This window comes from Solanum dulcamara, chromosome 6 (genome assembly GCF_947179165.1).
Source record: "Solanum dulcamara chromosome 6, daSolDulc1.2, whole genome shotgun sequence".
Classification (NCBI taxonomy): Eukaryota; Viridiplantae; Streptophyta; class Magnoliopsida; order Solanales; family Solanaceae; genus Solanum; species Solanum dulcamara.
Window position 1 is genome coordinate 5661487 of NC_077242.1, and position 21333 is coordinate 5682819.

General features: G+C 34.8%; 3 protein-coding genes across 4 annotated transcripts; 1 reads left to right on the forward strand and 2 right to left on the reverse strand.

The window, feature by feature from the left end:
- Positions 1-1617: 1617 nt before the first annotated feature.
- Positions 1618-9179, forward strand: LOC129891265 (phosphoenolpyruvate carboxylase-like). Its single transcript, XM_055966562.1, has 10 exons — positions 1618-2145; positions 3533-3924; positions 4219-4303; positions 5134-5356; positions 5824-5927; positions 6037-6124; positions 6314-6468; positions 6997-7995; positions 8279-8665; positions 8754-9179. The coding sequence occupies exons 1-10, from the start codon at positions 1981-1983 to the stop codon at positions 9048-9050; spliced, it is 2895 nt and encodes a 964-aa protein (XP_055822537.1). The 5' UTR covers positions 1618-1980; the 3' UTR covers positions 9051-9179.
- Positions 9180-9978: 799 nt separating this feature from the next.
- LOC129891957 (protein CONSERVED ONLY IN THE GREEN LINEAGE 160, chloroplastic-like) lies at positions 9979-15997 on the reverse strand. 2 transcript variants are annotated; one of them, XM_055967463.1, is made up of 10 exons: positions 15525-15997; positions 13883-13932; positions 13727-13802; positions 13542-13637; positions 13066-13146; positions 12794-12885; positions 12257-12352; positions 11724-11792; positions 10603-10782; positions 9979-10269 (listed from the first exon to the last, which is right to left on the reverse strand). In XM_055967463.1, exons 1-9 carry the CDS (start codon positions 15831-15833, stop codon positions 10644-10646), a joined length of 1008 nt encoding a protein of 335 aa, XP_055823438.1. In that variant the 5' UTR covers positions 15834-15997; the 3' UTR covers positions 9979-10269; positions 10603-10643. The 2 variants fall into 2 exon arrangements, with proteins under 2 accessions (XP_055823438.1, XP_055823437.1); XM_055967462.1 differs by having other exon boundaries at positions 10599-10782; positions 15525-15996.
- A 1124-nt stretch (positions 15998-17121) lies between these two features.
- Positions 17122-17958, reverse strand: LOC129892278 (protein AGENET DOMAIN (AGD)-CONTAINING P1-like). Its single transcript, XM_055967843.1, has one exon. The coding sequence runs from the start codon at positions 17651-17653 to the stop codon at positions 17234-17236; it is 420 nt and encodes a 139-aa protein (XP_055823818.1). The 5' UTR covers positions 17654-17958; the 3' UTR covers positions 17122-17233.
- Positions 17959-21333: the final 3375 nt, after the last annotated feature.

Below are 21333 nucleotides of genomic sequence, written 5' to 3' on the forward strand. Positions count from 1 at the left end.
GAAATATAATACCCTTTATATAAGCATGAATTAAAGTTTTGGACAAAGTAGCCTCTAAAAAATCCCAACTAAAATACGACAGAGTCATATAAAATTTCTATGTCTACGATCTACACTCCCTAATGTTTCATTTACTTGGTTCACAGTGACTTAACATTTTTCTTACTTTATGTAGTTATTTAATGATGAGTAATTGAGTATAGTATTGAAAGAAAATAACAAATTTCTCTTAATTTACTAAAACAAATCAGTAAGAGGGAAAAAAAATATATTAAAATGTACCCATAAAAGAAAATAAAGGATCGCCGACCACATGTGGTCCTTCAAAACATTTATAAGACCAAAAATAATACTATGAATTAAATGAGTCAAAATCAATTGTTGCTTAACTGTTTGGTCACGATTCTTATTTTCTAAAGATGACACACTTTGATTTGATTTTGCTTTCAACTAAAAATTTTGAAATTCAAATTTTAAAAATAAAGTCACCTTTTAATAATTAACACTTACCTAAAATGAGACTCTTCAATACAATTTAAATTAATTAAATCGTAAAACAGAAATAGAGCACAAAATAAATCTTCTAGAAGATATCCTTTTTAGTATTACTTATGTTATTTATCATACTTTCATATTCTTAGTTTGTTCGTTAAAACAATTTCAAAAATTTCTATATTACATTGATTGATCTTTTTTATTTTTTATTTTTTAAAATCATCATATAAGGTCATGAAGTAGAATAAAACGTCTTTGATGAACATTTATGAAAGAGGGAAAATTTAAAAAGAGAGAATAAAATGTAAAATCTTTGTGACCAAATCTCAAAATTACAAAGTTTAATTAGTCAAGCATTTGCAAAGAATATTATACGGCTAAGTGTTAAGGAAAGAATAAGAAAAGAGATTATACTATTATGCCAATAACTTTGGAACCCAAGACCTTTAGAAAGGCATATAAGTAAACAAATAATAAATAAATAAATATAAAGAAAAAGAGTTTAGAATAAAACCTCTAGTAAATGTTTGATCATAGATTTTAAATGTTTTTCATTTTATTTTGAATATATAGAGTTACATTTGGTTATTTTTTTTGTAAAAAAATATTATATTTACTTGTCTTTAAAAGAAGAAAGTGAATAGTGAGTCAGAAAATAAATCGTAAGTTATTTTTAAATATGAAATTTAACTTCAAGTTGATTTTAAAAGAAAAAAATACAATTTCAAGTTAAATTTAAAATTTTCGTGAAAAAATATTAATTTTTAAATAAATATGTTTTGAATAATTATTATGGTCAACAAGATCCTTAAATACGAGTTAAATTATATAAAAATACCAACAAATATTGTAGTGAAATAATAACTCATAAATATTCTTAATTAGATATCTCGAATTTGAATTCATTTAGACATTAGATGAAAAATCTAAAAAATATGTACATGAAAAGATAATTCCGTGGAATATTCCATCTCTTATAGGAATCTAAAAATTCTTTGATATTCAATTTTCAACTCATAAAGTTACCATAATTTAAAAAAGACACCACTAATTTGGACTCTTTTGGATTTCTAGTCAGAACTTTCCACTCTATTCTTCTCGTCTTCCTTCTATAAAAGCTGAAGCAAAATCCCAAAATTCTCTGCAACTTTTCTTCAAATCACTTCTCTTTTTTTTTTCTTCTCTCTCGTGACCCATAAATCTTCTCCTCTTTCCTTTTTCTTCTGCATTTTTCTTCACGGGGATCTTGAGATTACCCATAAATAATTGACTCTCTTTCATAATTGAACTTTACTTTTCATATTTTTTTGAAAAAAAATTGTGATTGTTTTCAGTTAATGCTAAAGATTGTTGACACCCAGTTTTCTCCGTGATATTGGGTGGAAGAATCCGTGATTTTTTTTCCTTTTTCACCTTTACTCAGAAAAGTCTAGAAGAAAGAGTAGATAAAAAAAGAGTGTTTTTTTTCTACCGAAGGAGACAAAGATGAGTAGGAAAATTGAGAAGATGGCTTCAATTGATGCCCAATTGAGGCTATTGGCACCAGCGAAAGTGTCTGAGGATGATAAGCTTGTGGAGTATGATGCTTTGTTGCTTGACCGATTTCTTGATATTCTGCAGGATTTGCATGGAGAGGACATTCGAGAAACGGTACTGTTAGTTAGTTTGTGTGATAGATTTTTTTTGGGTGTTTTTTCAACTTCTATTGAACCCCTTTGCTGTGTTTCTTCATAATTTGTGGTATGAATGCAGTATGATAATTGTACATTATGCTTAATTTTGCGTTTATCAACTTCTGTTGAACCCCTTTGCTGTGTTTCTTCATAATCTGTGGTTTGAATGCAGTATGGTGAGTGTACATTATGCTTAATTTTGTTGGTACTTGGTTTAATTTCGCGTTTATAAGCTTCTGTTCAACTCCTTTACTGCGTTTGTTTTGATGGTTATGTGGATTAGCAAAAAAGACTGGTAATTTAATTTCTTCATAATTTGTGATGCGAATGCATTATGCCAATTATACATTTTTGGTTTATTTTGTTGGTACTTAAGTTTAAATTCGTGCTTATCAACTTCTGTTCAAAACATTTACTGCAATTCTTTTGATGTTTATGTGGTGTGAGTAGAAAAGAGTGGTACTTTATTCATAGTTTCTGGTTTGAATGCATTAGACCAGTTTCCATTATACCACGTTTTGTCGGTTCGTATTAATCGTTATTGTTAAACTCCTTTTTTCGCATTCTTTTGTTATGTTTATGTGGTGTGAAAAGGCTGGTACTTTATTAATATTGTGCTCTAGGCTAATTTCCATTAGGCTTGATTTTGTTAGTCCTTGACTAGTTTATAGCATATAAAAAGTTTTGAGTTGAGTGCTCTTTCAAATTATACTTTTGTTCTTTTGTTTCGGGGGGAATGAGGTGGTGGAATCTTAAAGACTGGTAAGTTGTTCATAATTTGTGATTTCAATCACTAGGAAATTCTCATAATGTGTTATTTTAGTTAGTCCTTTGTCGGTTTAGAGCATATATAAAGTTTTGAGTTGAGTGTTCTGCTTACAACCAATAAAAAAGAGGGAATGGATTGTCGAGGGTGATGGAGCTTCTTTTAGTTTGACTAAGATATATAGTTGTGCCATTTGAATCAGTAAGGAGAAGTCTTTATTAGCCTTTAATCAGGGACGACATTCTTTTTAAATATGTGCAAAGTAACTTCTTTATCTTATGAAAAGAAGAAGAATTTTACTTCGATCCACCTTGTTCCTTATCTGTTATGATCTGATTTGGCATCTTCTGTTCTTCTACCAAATTAGTTTTAGCTTTGGTCCCTGGGTAGTACTCACATCTCCTTTAAGGTCTTCCTCTATCAAATAATGTTTATCTGGGATAAATGTGAGTCAAAGTTTGACTTTCGATTGTTGCACACCGTTTCTCTCTTTGCGAGGGCACGGTAAATTTTAGGTCTTGTGGTCTTAATCATTACAAAATATTAGCAATTTCTGGTAAAAGTGGAAGGAACTTACTGTGGTGCTACATTGTGTTAGGTTCAAGAGTGTTATGAACTATCTGCTGAATACGAAGGGAAGCATGACCCACAGAAGTTGGAAGAGCTTGGGAGTATGCTTACCAGTTTGGATGCTGGGGATTCCATTGTAGTCACTAAAGCCTTTTCTAACATGCTTAACTTGGGAAACCTGGCTGAAGAGGTTCAGATAGCTTACAGACGAAGAAGTAAGCTAAAAAAGCGTGATTTTTCGGATGAGGGTTCTGCACTAACTGAATCAGACATTGAAGAGACCCTTAGGAAGCTCGTCGGACAGCTAAATAAATCACCCCAAGAAGTTTTTGATGCTTTGAAGAAGCAGACCGTGGATTTGGTGCTAACAGCACATCCTACTCAGTCTGTTCGAAGGTCTTTGCTTCAAAAGCATGCAAGGTAAGTTATGATTGCTGAAGTTAACTGTAAATGAGTGCTGAAAATAGCAGCATATCCTATTCAATCTGTTTTTGTGGGGCTGTGCTGGCAAAAGATGCATACTTTTTGTAGGTTACCTAACTATAAGTCTATTTCTGAAGATGTAAAAAGAGGATGAAAAGGAGACAGTACTTTTTTGTTTGGTTCATCAAATATTTCCATCGAGAGAGCAGCTCTTTTCTTTCTTTTTCTTTTTCCAATTTACTTATTCTTAACTGGACAAGATAAGATTCTCATTTCCCACTTGCTGTCCAGGATTCGTGATTGTATGACGCAGTTGTACGCCAAAGATATTACTCCTGATGACAAGCAGGAGCTAGACGAGGCTCTACAAAGAGAGGTATGAGGTTCATAGTGTTGGTTTTTCTTGTCGTCTTCCTCTCTTTTCTATCATGCCAATTTCCTCCATTTCAGTAAGGGGGTCTTTTTAAGTTTTGGAAAGGCTTAAATTTTATATGGTATACAAAGTTGGTATACAGAAATGTTGTTTAGTGAACTTGTGCTAAGCTGAAATGGATGTGAGGAAACACCTTCAAGAATGGTGCTTTAGTAAATTTCTGTTGGTTGTAGAGTATTCTCTTAGTGCTTTTTCACTCCCCTGGTGCATAAATATTGATATTGGGGCATCTCTCTTTCCTTCTTCATGTTAGGCAAAGATGATATATAGAGCTGATAACAAAACTCGGATAGGAAGATCATTTGTACAGTGAGAAATATAGGTTCAATTGTTAAGGAAGCTAGTCCTTTCAGGAACCATATCTTAGCTTTTAAATGGGAAGAAAGAGATTGACCTCCAGAGAGGTGTTCTAGCTGCCAGATAACCTTTATTTTTGTGCATTAAAAAGGTTGTAAGCTGTTAGACACATATAAAAGCAAAGTTCTTAAAGGGGGAAAAACTAAGAAGAACTGAAGTACCTGCATTAGTGTTAAGAAGGCTAGTTGGCAGGTATTTAGTTTTTAAAAAATGAATAAATAAGGAGAGAATGCAGTAGAGTCCGTTAACAGGTGTCAGAACTATTTGATTTCTATATTTTTGCAACGCACTTCTTGCCCTCTACCGTGATTTTGGGTATTAGGCATTGCCGGAATATCACATTAGTCCTCAATCCTCTGCATAAAGAATATCAACAACTATAAATTTCTGTGACTCTGCTCTTTCGCTGAATACAGATACAAGCAGCCTTTCGCACAGATGAAATCAGGAGGACTCCACCAACTCCACAAGATGAGATGAGGGCGGGGATGAGTTACTTCCATGAGACAATATGGAAGGGGGTGCCGAAATTCCTACGCCGTGTCGACACTGCTCTGAAGAATATTGGAATAAATGAACGTGTTCCCTACAATGCCCCTCTCATTCAGTTTTCTTCTTGGATGGGTGGTGATCGAGATGGTATGGCCTTTCTTTACAAGTAGCACTGTCTTTCCTTTCCTTGTTCTCTCTCATTGAAAGTCAGATTAAGTACATATTAAAAGGAACTAACTCTGATACAAGCGGAACTTATGGTTGATTAAGATGGTTTAGTTTATTGAAATTCTCAAAGATCAATAAGTTCCGTGTATCCTTATATAAATCCATGGATCATATGTTGCAAATCTATCTTTGAGGGACAAAAAGATGGTTTTTGTTTAGTTGAAGTGTTCTCAACTCATTCACGATTTCGTAGTATCTGAAACATCACAGCTAGATGGTAAAATGGTACTTAAGCTTTACAATATGCTGAGGTTAGAGCAGTAGAAGCATCTTGCTTCTGATTCTCGAGTGAACATAAGAAAATATTCTCCTTGAAGCTTAATGTAATTGCATGCCAAGTTTGAATGTTTTTGTAAAGGTACCAACAATTTATGATGTACATGCAGGCAACCCTAGAGTAACCCCTGAAGTGACTAGAGATGTGTGCTTATTGGCTAGAATGATGGCTGCAAAACTGTATTTCTCTCAGATTGAGGATCTTATGTTTGAGGTGACAATTGGTTACTGGATGTTGTTGCCTGCAATTTGCCTCTGATCCCGTAGCAGTGACTTGACTCTAATAATTTTTGTCTTGCCCCATTTTATTTTGCTTATGCCAGCTTTCAATGTGGCGATGCAATGATGAGCTCCGTGCGCGTGCAGAAGAACTTCATAGGACTTCCAAAAGAGATGCAAAGCACTATATTGGTATTTACCTCCATTCTCTGGTCTGCTACCAGACTGGTTTTCTGAAAGTGTATTAGTTTGGAGCTCACATATTATTCTCTTCCACCTTGTCTTTCTCCTGTTATGATTATTGTTGCTAATATTCTCTAGTCGCTGTCCCTCCTACCCTACAACTACTTACTGTTCTTCTTGTTTAATCTACTAATACAGAATTTTGGAAGCAAATTCCACCGAATGAGCCCTACCGTGTTCTTCTTGCTGATGTGAGAGATAGGTTATATAATACACGGGAACGCGCTCGTCAGTTACTAGCCAATGGGTTCTCTGACGTTCCTGAGGAGTCAACATTCACACATGTTGAACAGGTGTCCTTCAGTAACTCTTTTTATTTCTGCTCACCTCTTCAATAAACTAGAACTTGTTAGCTTGACTTCCAAATTTACCAATGCTGAATAGATATCTTTCTATTTCCAATGTGTGTGTCAATGATATTTTCATCTAGGATTCTATATGTGACTTTAATTATTTTTTTTTGAAAGTGGATTTGGATGTATTAGTAGCAAATTGATAGAGTCTGTTACTCTGTTGATTAAATGTTGAAAGACAGAATAAAGTAGTTTCTGTAAGATAATAAGAAACAAAGTCCAGCGAGCTTTTGAAATTCTTGTTTGACAATATTGATCTTGCTTTAACAAAGTTCTAGCATACTACAACACCAAATTTGTGAGCTAAGTTCTACAGGTTATTTTGGGATTCTGTTTATCACCCGAAAGAGCATGGTTCTCATTTCTCAAATGTGTAAACATATTTCATGGCATTCGGATCTGCTAAAAAGCATGCCGATTTTGGTATGATTTGAATATGTGAATAAGATGGTTGTCTTTATCCTGCAGTTTCTGGAACCTCTGGAGCTGTGCTATAGATCTCTATGCACTTGTGGTGACCGACCAATTGCAGATGGCAGCCTTCTTGATTTTCTAAGGCAAGTTTCCACCTTTGGTCTGTCGCTTGTGAGACTTGATATCCGGCAAGAGTCAGATAGACACTCTGATGTTCTAGATGCTATAACAAGGCACCTGGGTATTGGCTCCTATAAAGAATGGTCTGAAGAGAAGAGACAGGAATGGCTCTTATCTGAATTAAGTGGCAAGCGTCCACTTTTTGGACCTGATCTCCCTAAAACTGATGAAATCGCTGATGTTTTGGATACATTTCATGTCATCTCTGAACTTCCCGCTGATAGTTTCGGTGCTTATATAATTTCGATGGCCACGGCACCCTCTGATGTGCTTGCAGTTGAGCTTTTGCAGCGTGAATGTCATGTAAAAAGTCCATTGAGGGTTGTTCCGTTGTTTGAAAAGCTTGCTGATCTTGAGTCTGCACCTGCTGCTGTTGCTCGGTTGTTCTCCATAGATTGGTACAAAAAACGTATCAATGGGAAACAAGAAGTTATGATTGGGTATTCTGATTCGGGTAAGGATGCTGGCCGACTATCTGCAGCATGGCAATTGTACAAGGCTCAAGAGGAACTTGTAAAGGTAGCAAAAGAATTTGGAGTAAAGCTAACAATGTTCCATGGCCGAGGAGGGACTGTTGGACGGGGAGGGGGTCCCACCCACCTTGCTATTTTATCACAACCCCCCGACACAATTCATGGCTCACTTCGTGTGACTGTTCAAGGTGAAGTTATTGAACAGTCATTTGGGGAGGAACACCTGTGCTTTAGAACACTTCAGCGTTTCACAGCAGCTACACTTGAGCATGGAATGAACCCCCCTGTGGCTCCAAAGCCAGAGTGGCGTGCCCTATTGGATGAGATGTCTATTGTTGCTACAAAAGAGTATAGGTCTTTCGTGTTCCAGGATCCACGATTTGTAGAATACTTCCGCCTTGTAAGTATATTCAAGTTACTTCATAAGTTGATTTGAACTGCTTTTAAATGACTCTAAATCATTATTTAAAGAGGTATAAGAAAAAAGAACATTCAGAAACCAAAATATTCAAAGAATTAAAGGGGACATGAACAATAGTTTTTAATAGGTGAAAGCAGTTGGTTCTAATAATTAGTCAAAACAGACATGGATGGCAATTGCATTTCAGACATTGATGTCCTATATGCCTTCAGCCCGATGCCTATGAAACTGAACTTTCTTTTTCTGTTTGTCGAAAATGCAGGCAACCCCAGAATTAGAATATGGTCGCATGAACATTGGAAGTCGCCCGGCCAAAAGGAAGCCAAGTGGTGGGATTGAATCTCTTCGAGCTATTCCATGGATCTTTGCATGGACTCAGACGAGGTTTCATCTCCCAGTCTGGCTTGGCTTTGGGGCTGCATTCAAGCATGTTATTGAGAAGGATATAAGAAATATGCAAATGCTCAAGGATATGTATAACGGATGGCCTTTCTTTAGAGTGACACTTGACTTGCTCGAAATGGTCTTTGCTAAGGGAGACCCTGGTATTGCTGCATTGTACGATAAACTTTTAGTATCCGAAGATCTGTGGCCACTTGGAGAGCGCTTGAGATCCAAATATGAAGAAACAAAGAGCTTTCTCCTTCAGGTACAGAAATTGATACTATTATTTTACCTCATCACCAGAAAGCTCACATTTTTTGGAACGTCTCTTTAATCTACGCTGCTTGTCTTAGGTTGCCGGGCACAAGGATCTTTTGGAAGGAGATCCATACTTGAGGCAAAGGCTCAAACTTCGTGATTCTTACATTACAACCCTCAATGTTAGCCAAGCATACACATTGAAACGAATTCGCGACCCCAACTACAATGTGAAGGTCGGGCCACATTTAGACAAGGAGATTATGGAATCAAGCAAACCAGCTGCTGAGTTAGTGAAGCTGAATCCTATGAGTGAGTATGCTCCTGGCTTGGAAGACACTCTTATCTTGACAATGAAAGGTATTGCTGCTGGAATGCAGAACACTGGTTAAGGCTAAGGCTAAGGCTATTATGTATGTATAATAAGTGGTGTCGTCTTTTAACTTATATAAATCCTGTTTCTGTTAAAGAATAACAATCATGAGTTGTTTCTGAAGAATGAGTGTTTGATTTTTGATTCACACGTTCTTGAATATGATGCATGGAGTTTTAAAAAAACTCGGAATCATCGGTCTGACGGTCTCTAATCTAACGATCGGGATGAGTCTGTATGATTTGATGTTGAATTTCAACAACTCATTAAATGAAATTTTTAACCAAACACCCGTTAATAAAACATTATGTTAGTGATACATGTTATGTTATAGTTCTTGCATTATAATTTTTGTTATTACATTGTAGTAAATCAAACTTTAAAGGTTGCTGGGCTATCAAGAAGTACTAAAAGTCCGCAAATCTAGTACTACTTGTCACAAAAATCCTTTTTGGTTTCAAAACATATGACACTCTAAAGGATGGTTTGGTTCGAAGATGAGTTATGGAGGAATTAGTTATTTTGACATTATTTCGTTTTGACTGTGTGGGAGAATAGGGATTGAATCTAGCCTCTGTCTGCTATTCAACCATGAGTTTGAGAGATTTTAAGCCTACTTCTTTAGTAGAAAAGGGGTTTGAGTTTGAGAGATTTTAAGCCTACTTCTTTAGTAGAAAAGGGGTTTGAGATATTTTAAGCGTAATTATTATTTTCATTGATTTATCCCGAAATTCAATCTCGATACTATTATGTTATCCTCTAGCAAGAATAGATAATTTCGATACTAATTATTAATCTTGATATAATGTATTGTGGAATTAATAATCAAACAAAGAGATAAAGATCATTTTCTTATCTCATGTTTAGCAAGAATAATAAATGTTTGATTATAAGTTCGATGTGGGACATATAAAATTAATCGAACTTGCTTTTGTATTAAAAAAATGTGATACAAAATGAAAACTCCTGACAATCGTTCATTAACTAGAAGAATTTACACGAGTTTTGGGGGGAAACGATTCAAAAGCTTTCAACAGGATAAGAAACTTGAGATGATCAACAAAGTTGAGAGCGGGGATCTAGTAGATAGAAGAATTTGCACGACGAAATCACCGATTTGTTCAATCCATTCTGTGATAAATTGAGAACTAAAGTTATAAACATTTTGAATTCCTCAAATTGACAGATAAACCAGTATAGATGTTGTAGCTCATCTTTCGAATCCAACGTCTTTGTCTCTGCAACAAGAATATGGTGTGAGAGAACAAAATGCAGACTAAAATTTGACATAAAAAAAGACTGCCCGATGCACTAAGCTCCCTGCGCATCCGAAGAAGGGATGAACCACAAGGTCTATTTTACGCAACCTTACCCTGCATTTCTGCAAGAGACTAATTCCACAGCTGACCCCGTGACCTCAAAATCACATGACAACAACTTTACAAGTTACCCAAGGCATGATTTTCATTATTTTCATGAAAATTTGAACACATTATTCAATCTAAGATTCATGGTAATTTAAAATAAAGATAAAAGTTGTAGATGGGAGAGTCAAGTTGAAGCATACCTACTATTTTCATTAGAGGTTGATGGAAAATCATAAAAACTAGAGTTAAGCTTGTGATTTATTTCCAATAATTGATAAACCTTCCTCGATTGCTTGGACAAAAGTTGCAATCTTGTAAGTGAAAAATCCGACTAGCATGGGTATCAACTCGAGGTGCATGAATCCATACTCTGGGACTAGGATCCTGGAAATAAAACAATTTGTAAGCTCATATGCATAGGAGACTCTTCATAATGCAAATACATTAATACTTGCTCTACAACAATGAAAGAGAAGTCATTAAGGTATTTTTTTGGATGCAAGTGTAGAAGGAAAAGGGGAATGCGGAAAAAAGACAAACTAGACTGGTTTTTTTGGTTTGTATAAGCAGGAAAATTGGCAAGAAAATGTGTTAGAACTATTCGACAGGAACGACTCTTCCAACTTGAAGAACTAGTTTATTCAGGTGTTGAACTTCTAAAATGAACATGTGCAAGTAGAAAAGAGCTTCTGTTTTATCTTAGCTGCAATTTTCTGAAAACATACATTTTCGAACAACTTTTGACATCAAAAGGAAACGTACAGGTAATGGTTTTTATTGTCCTCAATGTCAAAGAACAAATTCCAGCTGTGTAATAGGTACAGCATACTAGATTATCATATTGATTAAGAAGGTTTTAAATGCATTACTGCATGCTTAATTGAAATGGAATCAACAATTTGGGATTGCATAACAATTTCACTATGACTTTTGGGAACTACACATGATTTGAGTACAACAGAGATAACAGGGTAATAACTAATGGAGAAACCAGGCTGATAACGTCTTGAGTTAACTTCTCCAACTTACTCGAATTTCTTTCTTTCGTTTAGGAGGATAATGGCAAACTGCTAAGCTTACTAAACCAAAAGGTGAGATCTACATCTTGAAAAGGAGGTTAAGAGAGTAAGTTGAAGACCCGTTAAATAGCCCCAACTTATTTGACCGTTACGAAAGCAGATAAACTTATGCTACCAATAGTAGTTTTCAGAAAATAAACAAGAGGTTCTAAGAAGTTTGCATTGAATCAAGAAGAGAAGTTTCATTTAACAGTTAATCTCGAAACTTATATTTTTGGTCGATGTGGTAATAGTGGTAGATCTTACCCATTCCACCGGTTAAAAATCATGACCAAAGCAACAGGAACCAATAGCCTTGGCTGCCCAACAGCTCCCCTGCAAGTAATAGTTTCTGGTAAGCTTATCAATTAGAGCTCAAAACAGTCCATTTTAGGGATATAACAACTCTTCTTAGTCTCAAACAATGGCGTCATTTATCATGCAAGCGTTTGGTTTCAATTACAACTGTGGGTTAATAACTTCTAATCCTGGGATGATGAAACTGGCAATTCGCAAAGAACCACTATTTGAGTGACCTCGTACTACTCTAATTCAAGAATGACAATATCGATTTAAATGTGATAAAGTGGTAATAGATGCTCCATAAACATTTCTCCAAAACGAATTTGGACGGTAAAATTGTAGCACATGCAAAATGCATAAGGAAATTGGGGTTCCTATTTTCACTGGCATTAATCGCCTCCATAGAACACAAAGAAACAAATGATGTTAAGGTTTGAGATAATTCAAGAATGGCATAGAGGGAGCCATTGGCTAAAGATAAACAATCAAAAGTGTACTTGATAAGTGCTCTGGGTCCATCTGACTGCATAGAATCCACACTGTTTCCAAGCATACGCATGTACATCAAAGAACCAACCAACCCTGCACTGTAACTGCAAGAATGAAAAATACAACAGTTCATTAACATCGCAATTTTCTGCATGCGTGCAACATCGCCAAATTCATAAACCTAAAGAGTCCTTACATTAAGTAATCCTAAGCAAAGAGAACCTAAAAACGCCCAGGCCTGATAGAGGACATTAAAAGAACACTAGCAGCTTAAGCTATTGCAGTCAAGGAAAATTCCATACATTTTATCAGTTATCACAAATGTCATTTTCAGAAGAAATAAGTAAATTAAGACTCTCTTTGTCTAGAAATTTTTCGAACTGGCAACTTAAGGTACCAATATATTAATTGGAGGAACGATTTGTAATAAATAGGGGCCATGTCCCACTACAACAATAGAAAATCAAACACGAGTAAGTCTAAAGTAGACACGTAAAGGAATTAAAGTATATAATAGCCATATGGGAAGTCCTATATTGGATTACCTTGCTGCTATTTCAGGAGAATAAGAGATATAAGCTGAAATCACACCAACACCACCAATCCCAACTGTGAGGAGCTGCAATTTATTCTTTAACTGGAAAGAAAAGAAAAGTGAACAATCAAAACGGTGAAAGCGAATTGAAAGCTAAGCAGTGGGAATTCAAAAGATTCCCCCGGGCGAGTGAATTAGGTTTTAGTATTCCTTCTCGAGCTTCAGAAAAGTCAACATATCTCAACAAAGAATGATTTATGCGGAATAAACGCAAACAAGTACCTTAAGATACTGTTCCCTTGATTGAGCAGCCATAACCTTTGGATCCCCTTGAGGACGTTTTATTTCCCTGAACATCACATCCTGTGTGATTGAAAATTTCAGAATTACAACTTAGAGAAGTACATTTCTCTCTCTTATTAGTGAGAGACCAAGGTGACAAAGAAGTACTCCCTCCGGTCCAAAATAAATGAATTTTTGGGGTGTGGTACACCCCTTGAGAAAGTTAGTTAATGACATTAATTAAAGGGTAATTTGCCAATATTACCCTTTTGCTTCTTCCCAAACTCTTCTTAAAGCTAGAGATAGTTGAAAAAACCGAAGGGTAATTCTGGAAAAAAAAATTAATACATCTTTGAGCGTTGAAAATTTCATTCATTTTGGACCATAGAAGTCAAAAATTCATTTATTTTGGACCAGATGGAGTATTATAAACCAAGTTTCAAGCAATGAACTAATCGCAAGCTTTGATGACATACACTGCCCCCAGTTGCAGCCTTGGCAGCTTTGCCCCACTTCTCCTGCTCGCGTCGTGTTGGTGCTGGTCGCCATTTTGGAGATGCAGTAAAATGAGCCTGAAAATCAGTTTAGTTTTCAACAATGGTTGTAGAAAAGGCTAATGGTTAAAGATACTGAAGGCAAGTGTTTTAAAGTTACTACATACTCGAGTATTTTCGACTTCTGGTTCTAGAACAGGTTGTGAAGGGGCTGTTAGCTCCTTGGTCAAGTCAACTTCCAAACTATTCTCCGTATGTGATTAAATATTAGAAGAAAGCAGAATTTCTAAATCTCTATAAAGAAAAGAAGAAAAAGATCACACCTGTCAAGACTCATGACTCTGTTTAAGCTAAGAAATCCTGATGTCTCTTCCTGTAAAGATATCAAGTCACAAGAATATTGGCAACCATTGAAAAAAAAATGGTACTCCTTAAGCAACATGCATATGTTTTCACCAGCATATTATAAATTATAATGTAAAAGGCTAACAGCAACTTCTTACGTTCTTCATACTACAGTACTACACAGATAAAACACATTCCCGCACAATTTACGTGACCGTATTTCCTTTTTAGTTCATTCCAAAAAGAATGAGCTCTTTCTAAATGTTACTGTATGACATAGTTAAGATCACATTGTTTCAAAAGTCTAATAGTCACACAAAGTTATGGCATATTTAAGGCCACAAGTTTCAAAAGTGCTCATTCCTTTCTTTAACTCTGTGCCCATTCAAATAAGTTAACAAAAAGAGTTACTAATTATAAAGAAGGAGAAGGAAACCATTAAAAAAACCAATATGATTAATTGCCCATCATGAAAACCAGGATATACACCAATAAAGCGAAGCCTACCAATTAAAGAATGATTTCATAACTACTCCTTCCACTTTAACTTGTCTACTATACTAAAATCATATGTCCTCTTTTACTCGTCGAGTTTAGAAAATCAAGAAATATTTTATCACTTCATTCCTAATTTACCCTTATTATTAACTATATAGTCATTTCCTAAATGCATTTCCCAAAGCATTGAATGTATTATATTTGGGAGAAGGTGGGAGTGGCATCTGTGGTGGACAAGATGAGGGAAGCCATATTAGATAATTTGGGCATGTGCAGATGAGGTGCGTCGATGCCCCAATGAGGAGGTGCAAGAGGTTGATTGTAGTGGGTATGCAGAAAGCTAGGGATAGACCAAAAAAGTATTGGGGAGAGGTGATTAGACAGGACATGGCATCTTCATATTACAGAGTACATGACTTTAGATAGGAAGGAGTGGAGGTCGCGTATTAGAGTAGAAGGATAGTAGGAATAGAGTGTTGTCTTGCCTTGTGAGGTTGTGTAGTACTAGCCGTGTCCTTGTAGTTCTTGCCATATGTTATTTATTGTATTTCGATTATTACACTATTTCATTACTTTTCTTATTAACCATTATGCTTTCTCCACTCTGTTTTCCTTCTTTTATTTGGGATTGATGCACTTGAGCCGAGGGTTTTTCAAAAAGAGGACATCCCTTGCTTCTCGCAAGAACGGCTCCTCGGTGGACGAGTAGAAGCGCTGGTCCCCTTCAGTCTCGTTTGGTTTCGAGAGCCTCCCTCTCCCTGTAGGTCGAGCCTCTACCCTGCCCAGACCCTATTTTGTGGATTTCACTGAGTATGTTATTGTTGTTGTTGGCATTCTATTTATTGCTACTTAAGGGTATGCCAAGTTAGACAAGTAAACATGGACTGAGGGAGTATTAACTGAACTCAGAACAACACAACAGAGCATAGCACCAACAAATTCAAAAGTTGCGAGAACAATTAACAACAACAGCATACACAGTGAAATCCCACAAGTGGAGTGTACGGAGGATAGAGCTTACGCTGGCCATACCCCTGCCTCGTGGAGGTAAGAAGACTGTTTCCAGAGTAACAGCTTAAAATATGAATGCATAGTGAGGATCAATTGGGCCAAAGATTATACCTTTACAGAAGCAGAAGGAGAAGAAGGGGCCTTTTCTTGAGGGTCCTGAATGTACTTCTTCATGCGACCCATAAACTCACTATTCCATATAAAATCATCAGATGTGAGAGGATCCACATCCTCACCCCAGTACTTCCTGAGCTTAGTGGTGGTAGTGGGTGGGTCAGCATAGTCCCCAGTAGACAATTTCACAGATTTCAGCTTGGATTGTGTTGGAATTGACAATGGGGTTAGATTATTTGAAGAATCTTGAGACATGGGTGTGGCTGTAGAGGTAACTGAGAGGTAGCAGTAGTTTAGGACTCCCATTTTTACTCAATTTGGACTTATGGGTTTGTGTTTCTTGATCTTATAGACAAGAGAAAAGGAAATATCTTAGTGCCAATTGCTACTAAATGATAAGGGTGGACCTGGTTGATGATAACATTGCTTCCTTTTTTATTGTTTGGCCATGAGAAAGTTTGATTGGATATTTCTCAAAGGCATAATACATGTCCGGCCTGTACAATTAGACACATCTATGTGACAATTCATGTGCTATGTTGCAATTCGTAATGTCTATTTGTTTTAACTTTTTATAAGTTTAAATGGTATTTAAAATTAGAAAAAATAAATATCAAATAAGGTCAAACTAAAAGGCACATTTGTATATTATGCCTTTTGAAAAAGTCAAACAAATGTAAGGGAGGTAAAATTGGGTTTGTGTAATAAAAACATCTGTAGTATGTTTCTTTTAAGAAAATTAGACTTTATTTGGAAGCATAAGAGGGATAGATTTTAATTTATTAGATTTGCAAAAGGGCAGTAATTAGCTAATGATATCTGGATAGAATTTAGACACGATTGTAAAATGATTATTTGAATTAAGAACTTATCTTTCATTTCGTCCAAATTCGTTTAAACTTTCTTTTACAAAATTCCTTGGATCTTCCATAAATATTTTCCTTTTAGTTTTAATGTTTACGTCAGATACATTTCTTTTGAAGTTGAAGATAGTGAAACTACATCAAATAAATTCAAACGAAATGAATAATACATTTGACATCCGACATAACATCAAAATGTGCATGTCTGTGACAATTCGTCATTCCCTCCCGGGGTTCATCAAGATCAACTAGTTTTATGTCAAACTCGAAGCTTACTGGAGTTGAAGGTGTTGCACGGGATGATCAGGGCGAGGGGAGTAAACGGATTCTTCAATCGACTCAGTATGATAGCGAGGACAAGCCTTACAGCAGAATTGTGGATCACAGTTTGACCCAAAACATGTATGGTAGCGTAGTATAGAACAAAAGATATAAATAAAGTTGTAAATATTTTTTGTTGTTAAAAATTATGATAAATAAGGTTCATGACCATCAAACCACAAAGTGATCTGTGCACAGTTTAATTTATAATTAACCAGGTATATTGGATTTTAAATTTGTCGAACAACATTTAGCGACAAAGCAATATCGATGTCAAACAAATAACACGCATCCGCCTTTGATAATAATACGTCGTCTTCGAATCCTAAATTCACCTCTATTTTAATCCATACAAACACAAGTATACAATCAAATAATCATTTAATAAATGTAATAGCAAAAACTCAAGATTCATGAGAAATCAACAATAGAATAAACTACAAAACTATATAAACAAAATTCAAGCCTGAATATGAGGAATTCCCCAAAACAGAGACTCAAATAAACACACAAATTTCTACTTCAATAACAATTTACAATCTCTTTTGAACAAACCCATTTCCCATTAATCCAATCTTGATGAACTCTCAAATCACTTACAGCATAACCACATTCATCCCCACTAGATTCAAAGTGTACAAAATACTTACTTCCAATTTTACCAGTAATTCTTCCAACCCACCATCCATCATTACCAAAAGCATCGACTTGATCATTCAAATTAAACCCACTCACCGAAATCTCCGGCGGAACTGGCCGGAGTTCTGAGAGGGTAACAAACTCCGTCAACGGACCAGAGTGGTCATCTTTCAATAGGGTCTTATACTGCACGATGTAATCTTTCTTGAGAGGTTGACACACAACAATTGCCTCATAATAAGAACCCAGAAATCCATCTTCTTTGCTTTCTACTTCAACTAGATCGCCTCTGCTAAATCCCATTTTCAAAAAATGATGTTATTGGAAGAAAAAAATGATTTGGGGGTGATTCCTGAATGCAAGAAAATATATTTTTTGTTGCGTGAATGTAGTGAGATTGGTTTCAAAATTTTTTGAATGTTTTTTCTCTATTGATAATTTGGGCAGAGTAATACTAATCGGATGGTTGGAATCTGTCGACCCTTTATTTTGATAATCTTATTGGGAAAGTATCGCTATTAAATAATAGGAATTGGAATATGGAGAATTTTTTTTGTGTATATTCATTTGTACAATATCCTTTTTTTATAGATCTCGATGTATACAAAAATATAAAGAAATGCAATATTTATACTTGTCTATTTATTAATGTATTGAACTAAAGCTAATAACGTTTAACTGATTATATTTTCTTTTGTGCTTCCTCCTTGCTTCGCTATAGCTGAAAATGAAATTATTGAAATTACGTGTATTGTGAAAATTGTACCCAACACATTTGTGATTAACGATTTTTATTGCTTCACGTGTCTTTATGTGTATGTGTATTATGAGAAAATTCATTTTGAGATTTAGGATTTCTACTTCTTCGATATCCTTACATGCTTGTCTCTTCTCCTCCTTTTTTTTTTTATGTGTACATTTATCTAGACAATATCGCTATTTATACATTTTTATTTATATAAAAATAAATAATAAAGAAATATAATATTTATATTTGTCTATTTATTATTTGTCTAGGTCTAACAACATGTGACTAATTATATTCTTTTTTGTGCTTTTCGCGTGCTTCGCTATAGCTGAAAATAAAATTATTGAAATTATGCGTACCGTAAAAATTTGCCCAACACATTTGTGATCAACGACCTTTATTCTTTCACATATCTTATGTGTATGTATATTATGAGAAAATTTATTTTGAGACAAAGACTTCGACTTCTCTGAAACCCTATATGCTTGACTCTTTTCCTTCATTATTTTTTGTGTATATATTCATCTATACAATACCGCTATTTATACTTCCATGTACACAAAATTATATATTACAAAAATATAATATTTACGCTTGACTATTAATTATTTGTCTAGTGATAACAACATGTAATTGATTATATTCTTTCATGTGCTTTAAGCGTGCTTCGCTGCAGCTAAAATAAAATTGTTAAAATTATGTGAATCGTAAAAATTGTGCCAAACTCATTTGTGATCAACGATCTTTATTCCTTCACATGTCTTAGGCGTATGTGTATTATGAGCAAATTCATTTTGAGACTAAGACTTTGACTTCTTCGATAAGAAGTTTGCCATTTATGGGCCACATATTCCATGTACGGTTCATATGTGAGTGGCCATAGGCGATTTCTTAGCAACTTTTATAAATACGTAAAATCTTACCTTCTCTCTCATTTGTCCTCATCCCGCCCGACTTCAAGAGCTCCAAAAAAATCCTTCTCCTCTCATTCTAATTCTTTCATCTTTTTTTGTGTACATTCATCTATACATCATTGTTAATATATTTCTATGTATACAAAAACAGATAATAAAAAAATAAAGTATTTACACTTGTCTATTTATTATTTGTCTAATGCTAAAAACATGTAATTGTTTATATTTTTTCTTATGCTTTTCGCATGCTTTACTACAACTAAAAATAAAATTATTAAAATTATGTGTACGATGAAAATTGTGTCCAACACATTTGAGATCAATGTTCATTATTCATTCACATGTCGTATGTGTCATCTCACTTTGAGACAAAGACTTTGACTTCTTTGATAAGAAGTTTGCCATTTACGGGCCACATGCTCCATGTACGGTGCATATGTGAGTGGCCATAAGCGATTTCCTAGCAATTTCTATAAATTCGTAAAATCTGATTTTCTCTCTCATTTGCTCTCATCCCGCCCGACTTTAAGAGCTCCAAAACTCTTCTCCTCTCATCCTAACTCCTTCATATTTTTTTTTGTGTACATTCATCTATATATCGCTATTAATATATTTTTATGTATACAAAAATAGATAATAAAGAAATAAAGTATTTATATTTGTCTATTTATTATTTGTCTAGTGCTAACAACATGAAACTATTTGTATTTCTTCTTGTGCTTTTTGCGTGCTTCGCTACAACTAAATATAAAATTATTGAAATTATATGTACGATGAAAATTATGTCCAACACATTTGAGATCATTGTTCGTTATTCCTTCATATATCTTATGTTCGTGTATTATGAAAAAACTCATTTTGAGACAAAGACTTCGACTTCTTCAATAAGAAGTTCGCCATTAACGGACCACATGTTCCATGTACGGTCCATATGTGAGTGGCCATAGACGATTTCCTAGCAACTTCTATAAATACGTAAAATCTGACCTTCTCTCTCATTTGCCCTCATCCCGTCCTACTTCAAGAGCTCCAAAACTCTTCTCCTCTCATCCTAACTCCTTCATCTTTTTTTGTGTGTAGATTCATCTATACATTGCTATTAATATATTTCTACGTATACAAAAACAGATAATAAAAAAATAAACTATTTACACTTGTCTAATTATTATTTGTCTGGTGCTAACAACATGTTATTGTTCATATTTTTTGTGGTTTTTGCGTGCTTCGCTACAAATAAAAATAAAATTATTGGAATTACTTGTACGATGAAAATTGTGTCCAACACATTTGAGATCAATGTTCATTATGCCTTCATGTATCTTATGTGTGTGTATTTTGAAAAAAAAACTCATTTTGAGACAAAGACTTTGGCTTTTTCGATAAGAAGTTTGCCATTAACGGACCACATGTTCCATATACGGTCTATGTGTGAGTGGTCATAGGCGATCTCCTAGCAACTTCTATAAATACATAAAATCTGACCTTCTCTCCCATTTGCCTTCATCCGGCCCGACTTCAAGAACTCCAAAACTCTTCTCTTTTCATCCTAACTCCTTCATCTGTTTTTGTGTGTACATTCATCTATACATTGCTATTAATATATTTCTACGTATACAAAAATAGATAATAAAAAAATAAACTATTTACACTTGTCTAATTATTATTTGTCTGGTGCTAACAACATGTAACTATTTATATTTCTTCTTGTGCTTTTTGCGTGCTTCGCTAAAACTAAAAATAAAATTATTGAAATTATGTGCACGATGAAAATTGTGTCCAACACATTTGAGATCAATATTCATTATTCCTTCACATGTCTTATGTATGTGTATTATGAAAAAAATTATTTTGAGACAAAGACTTCAACTTCTTCGATAAAAAAATTATCGTTTATGGGCCACATGTTTCATGTACGGTCCATATGTGAGTGGCCATACGCGATCTCCTAACAACTTCTATAAATATGTAAAATCTGACCTTCTCTTTCATTTGCCCTCATCCTGCCCTACTTCCAGTTTTGGTGATACATAAGTTATGTATCTGATACATCAACTTTAGATGTAGAATACTTAATGCATATCAGCTATTTATGGTTAGTATTTTAATGTAAGTTTTGATTGGTTATTTAATTGAATCACTGATCTAATTAATGGGATTAATTTGTTTAAAAAAGCAACTGTGATGTTCATGAAGATTCAAGCCAAAAAACAGTGCATCGTCTCGAATGGAAAAAACAGAGCATCAATTCAAACCGAAGTTGATTTCAATTATTTTTTCACTTTTGCTGATACATAAGTTATGTATCTGATACATAACTTTAG

Coding starts and splice junctions, on each gene's coding strand:
- LOC129891265 (XM_055966562.1), top strand. CDS start 1,981: ATGAGTAGGAAAATTGAGAAGATGGCTTCAATTGATGCCCAATTGAGG. Junction 3,925..4,218: donor TTGCTTCAAAAGCATGCAAG/GTAAGTTATGAT, acceptor CTTGCTGTCCAG/GATTCGTGATTGTATGACGC. Junction 4,304..5,133: donor ACGAGGCTCTACAAAGAGAG/GTATGAGGTTCA, acceptor CGCTGAATACAG/ATACAAGCAGCCTTTCGCAC.
- LOC129891957 (XM_055967463.1), bottom strand. CDS start 15,833: ATGGGAGTCCTAAACTACTGCTACCTCTCAGTTACCTCTACAGCCACA. Junction 13,638..13,726: donor CAGAAGTCGAAAATACTCGA/GTATGTAGTAAC, acceptor ACTGATTTTCAG/GCTCATTTTACTGCATCTCC. Junction 13,147..13,541: donor AGGCTGCAACTGGGGGCAGT/GTATGTCATCAA, acceptor TCAATCACACAG/GATGTGATGTTCAGGGAAAT.
- LOC129892278 (XM_055967843.1), bottom strand. CDS start 17,653: ATGGGATTTAGCAGAGGCGATCTAGTTGAAGTAGAAAGCAAAGAAGAT.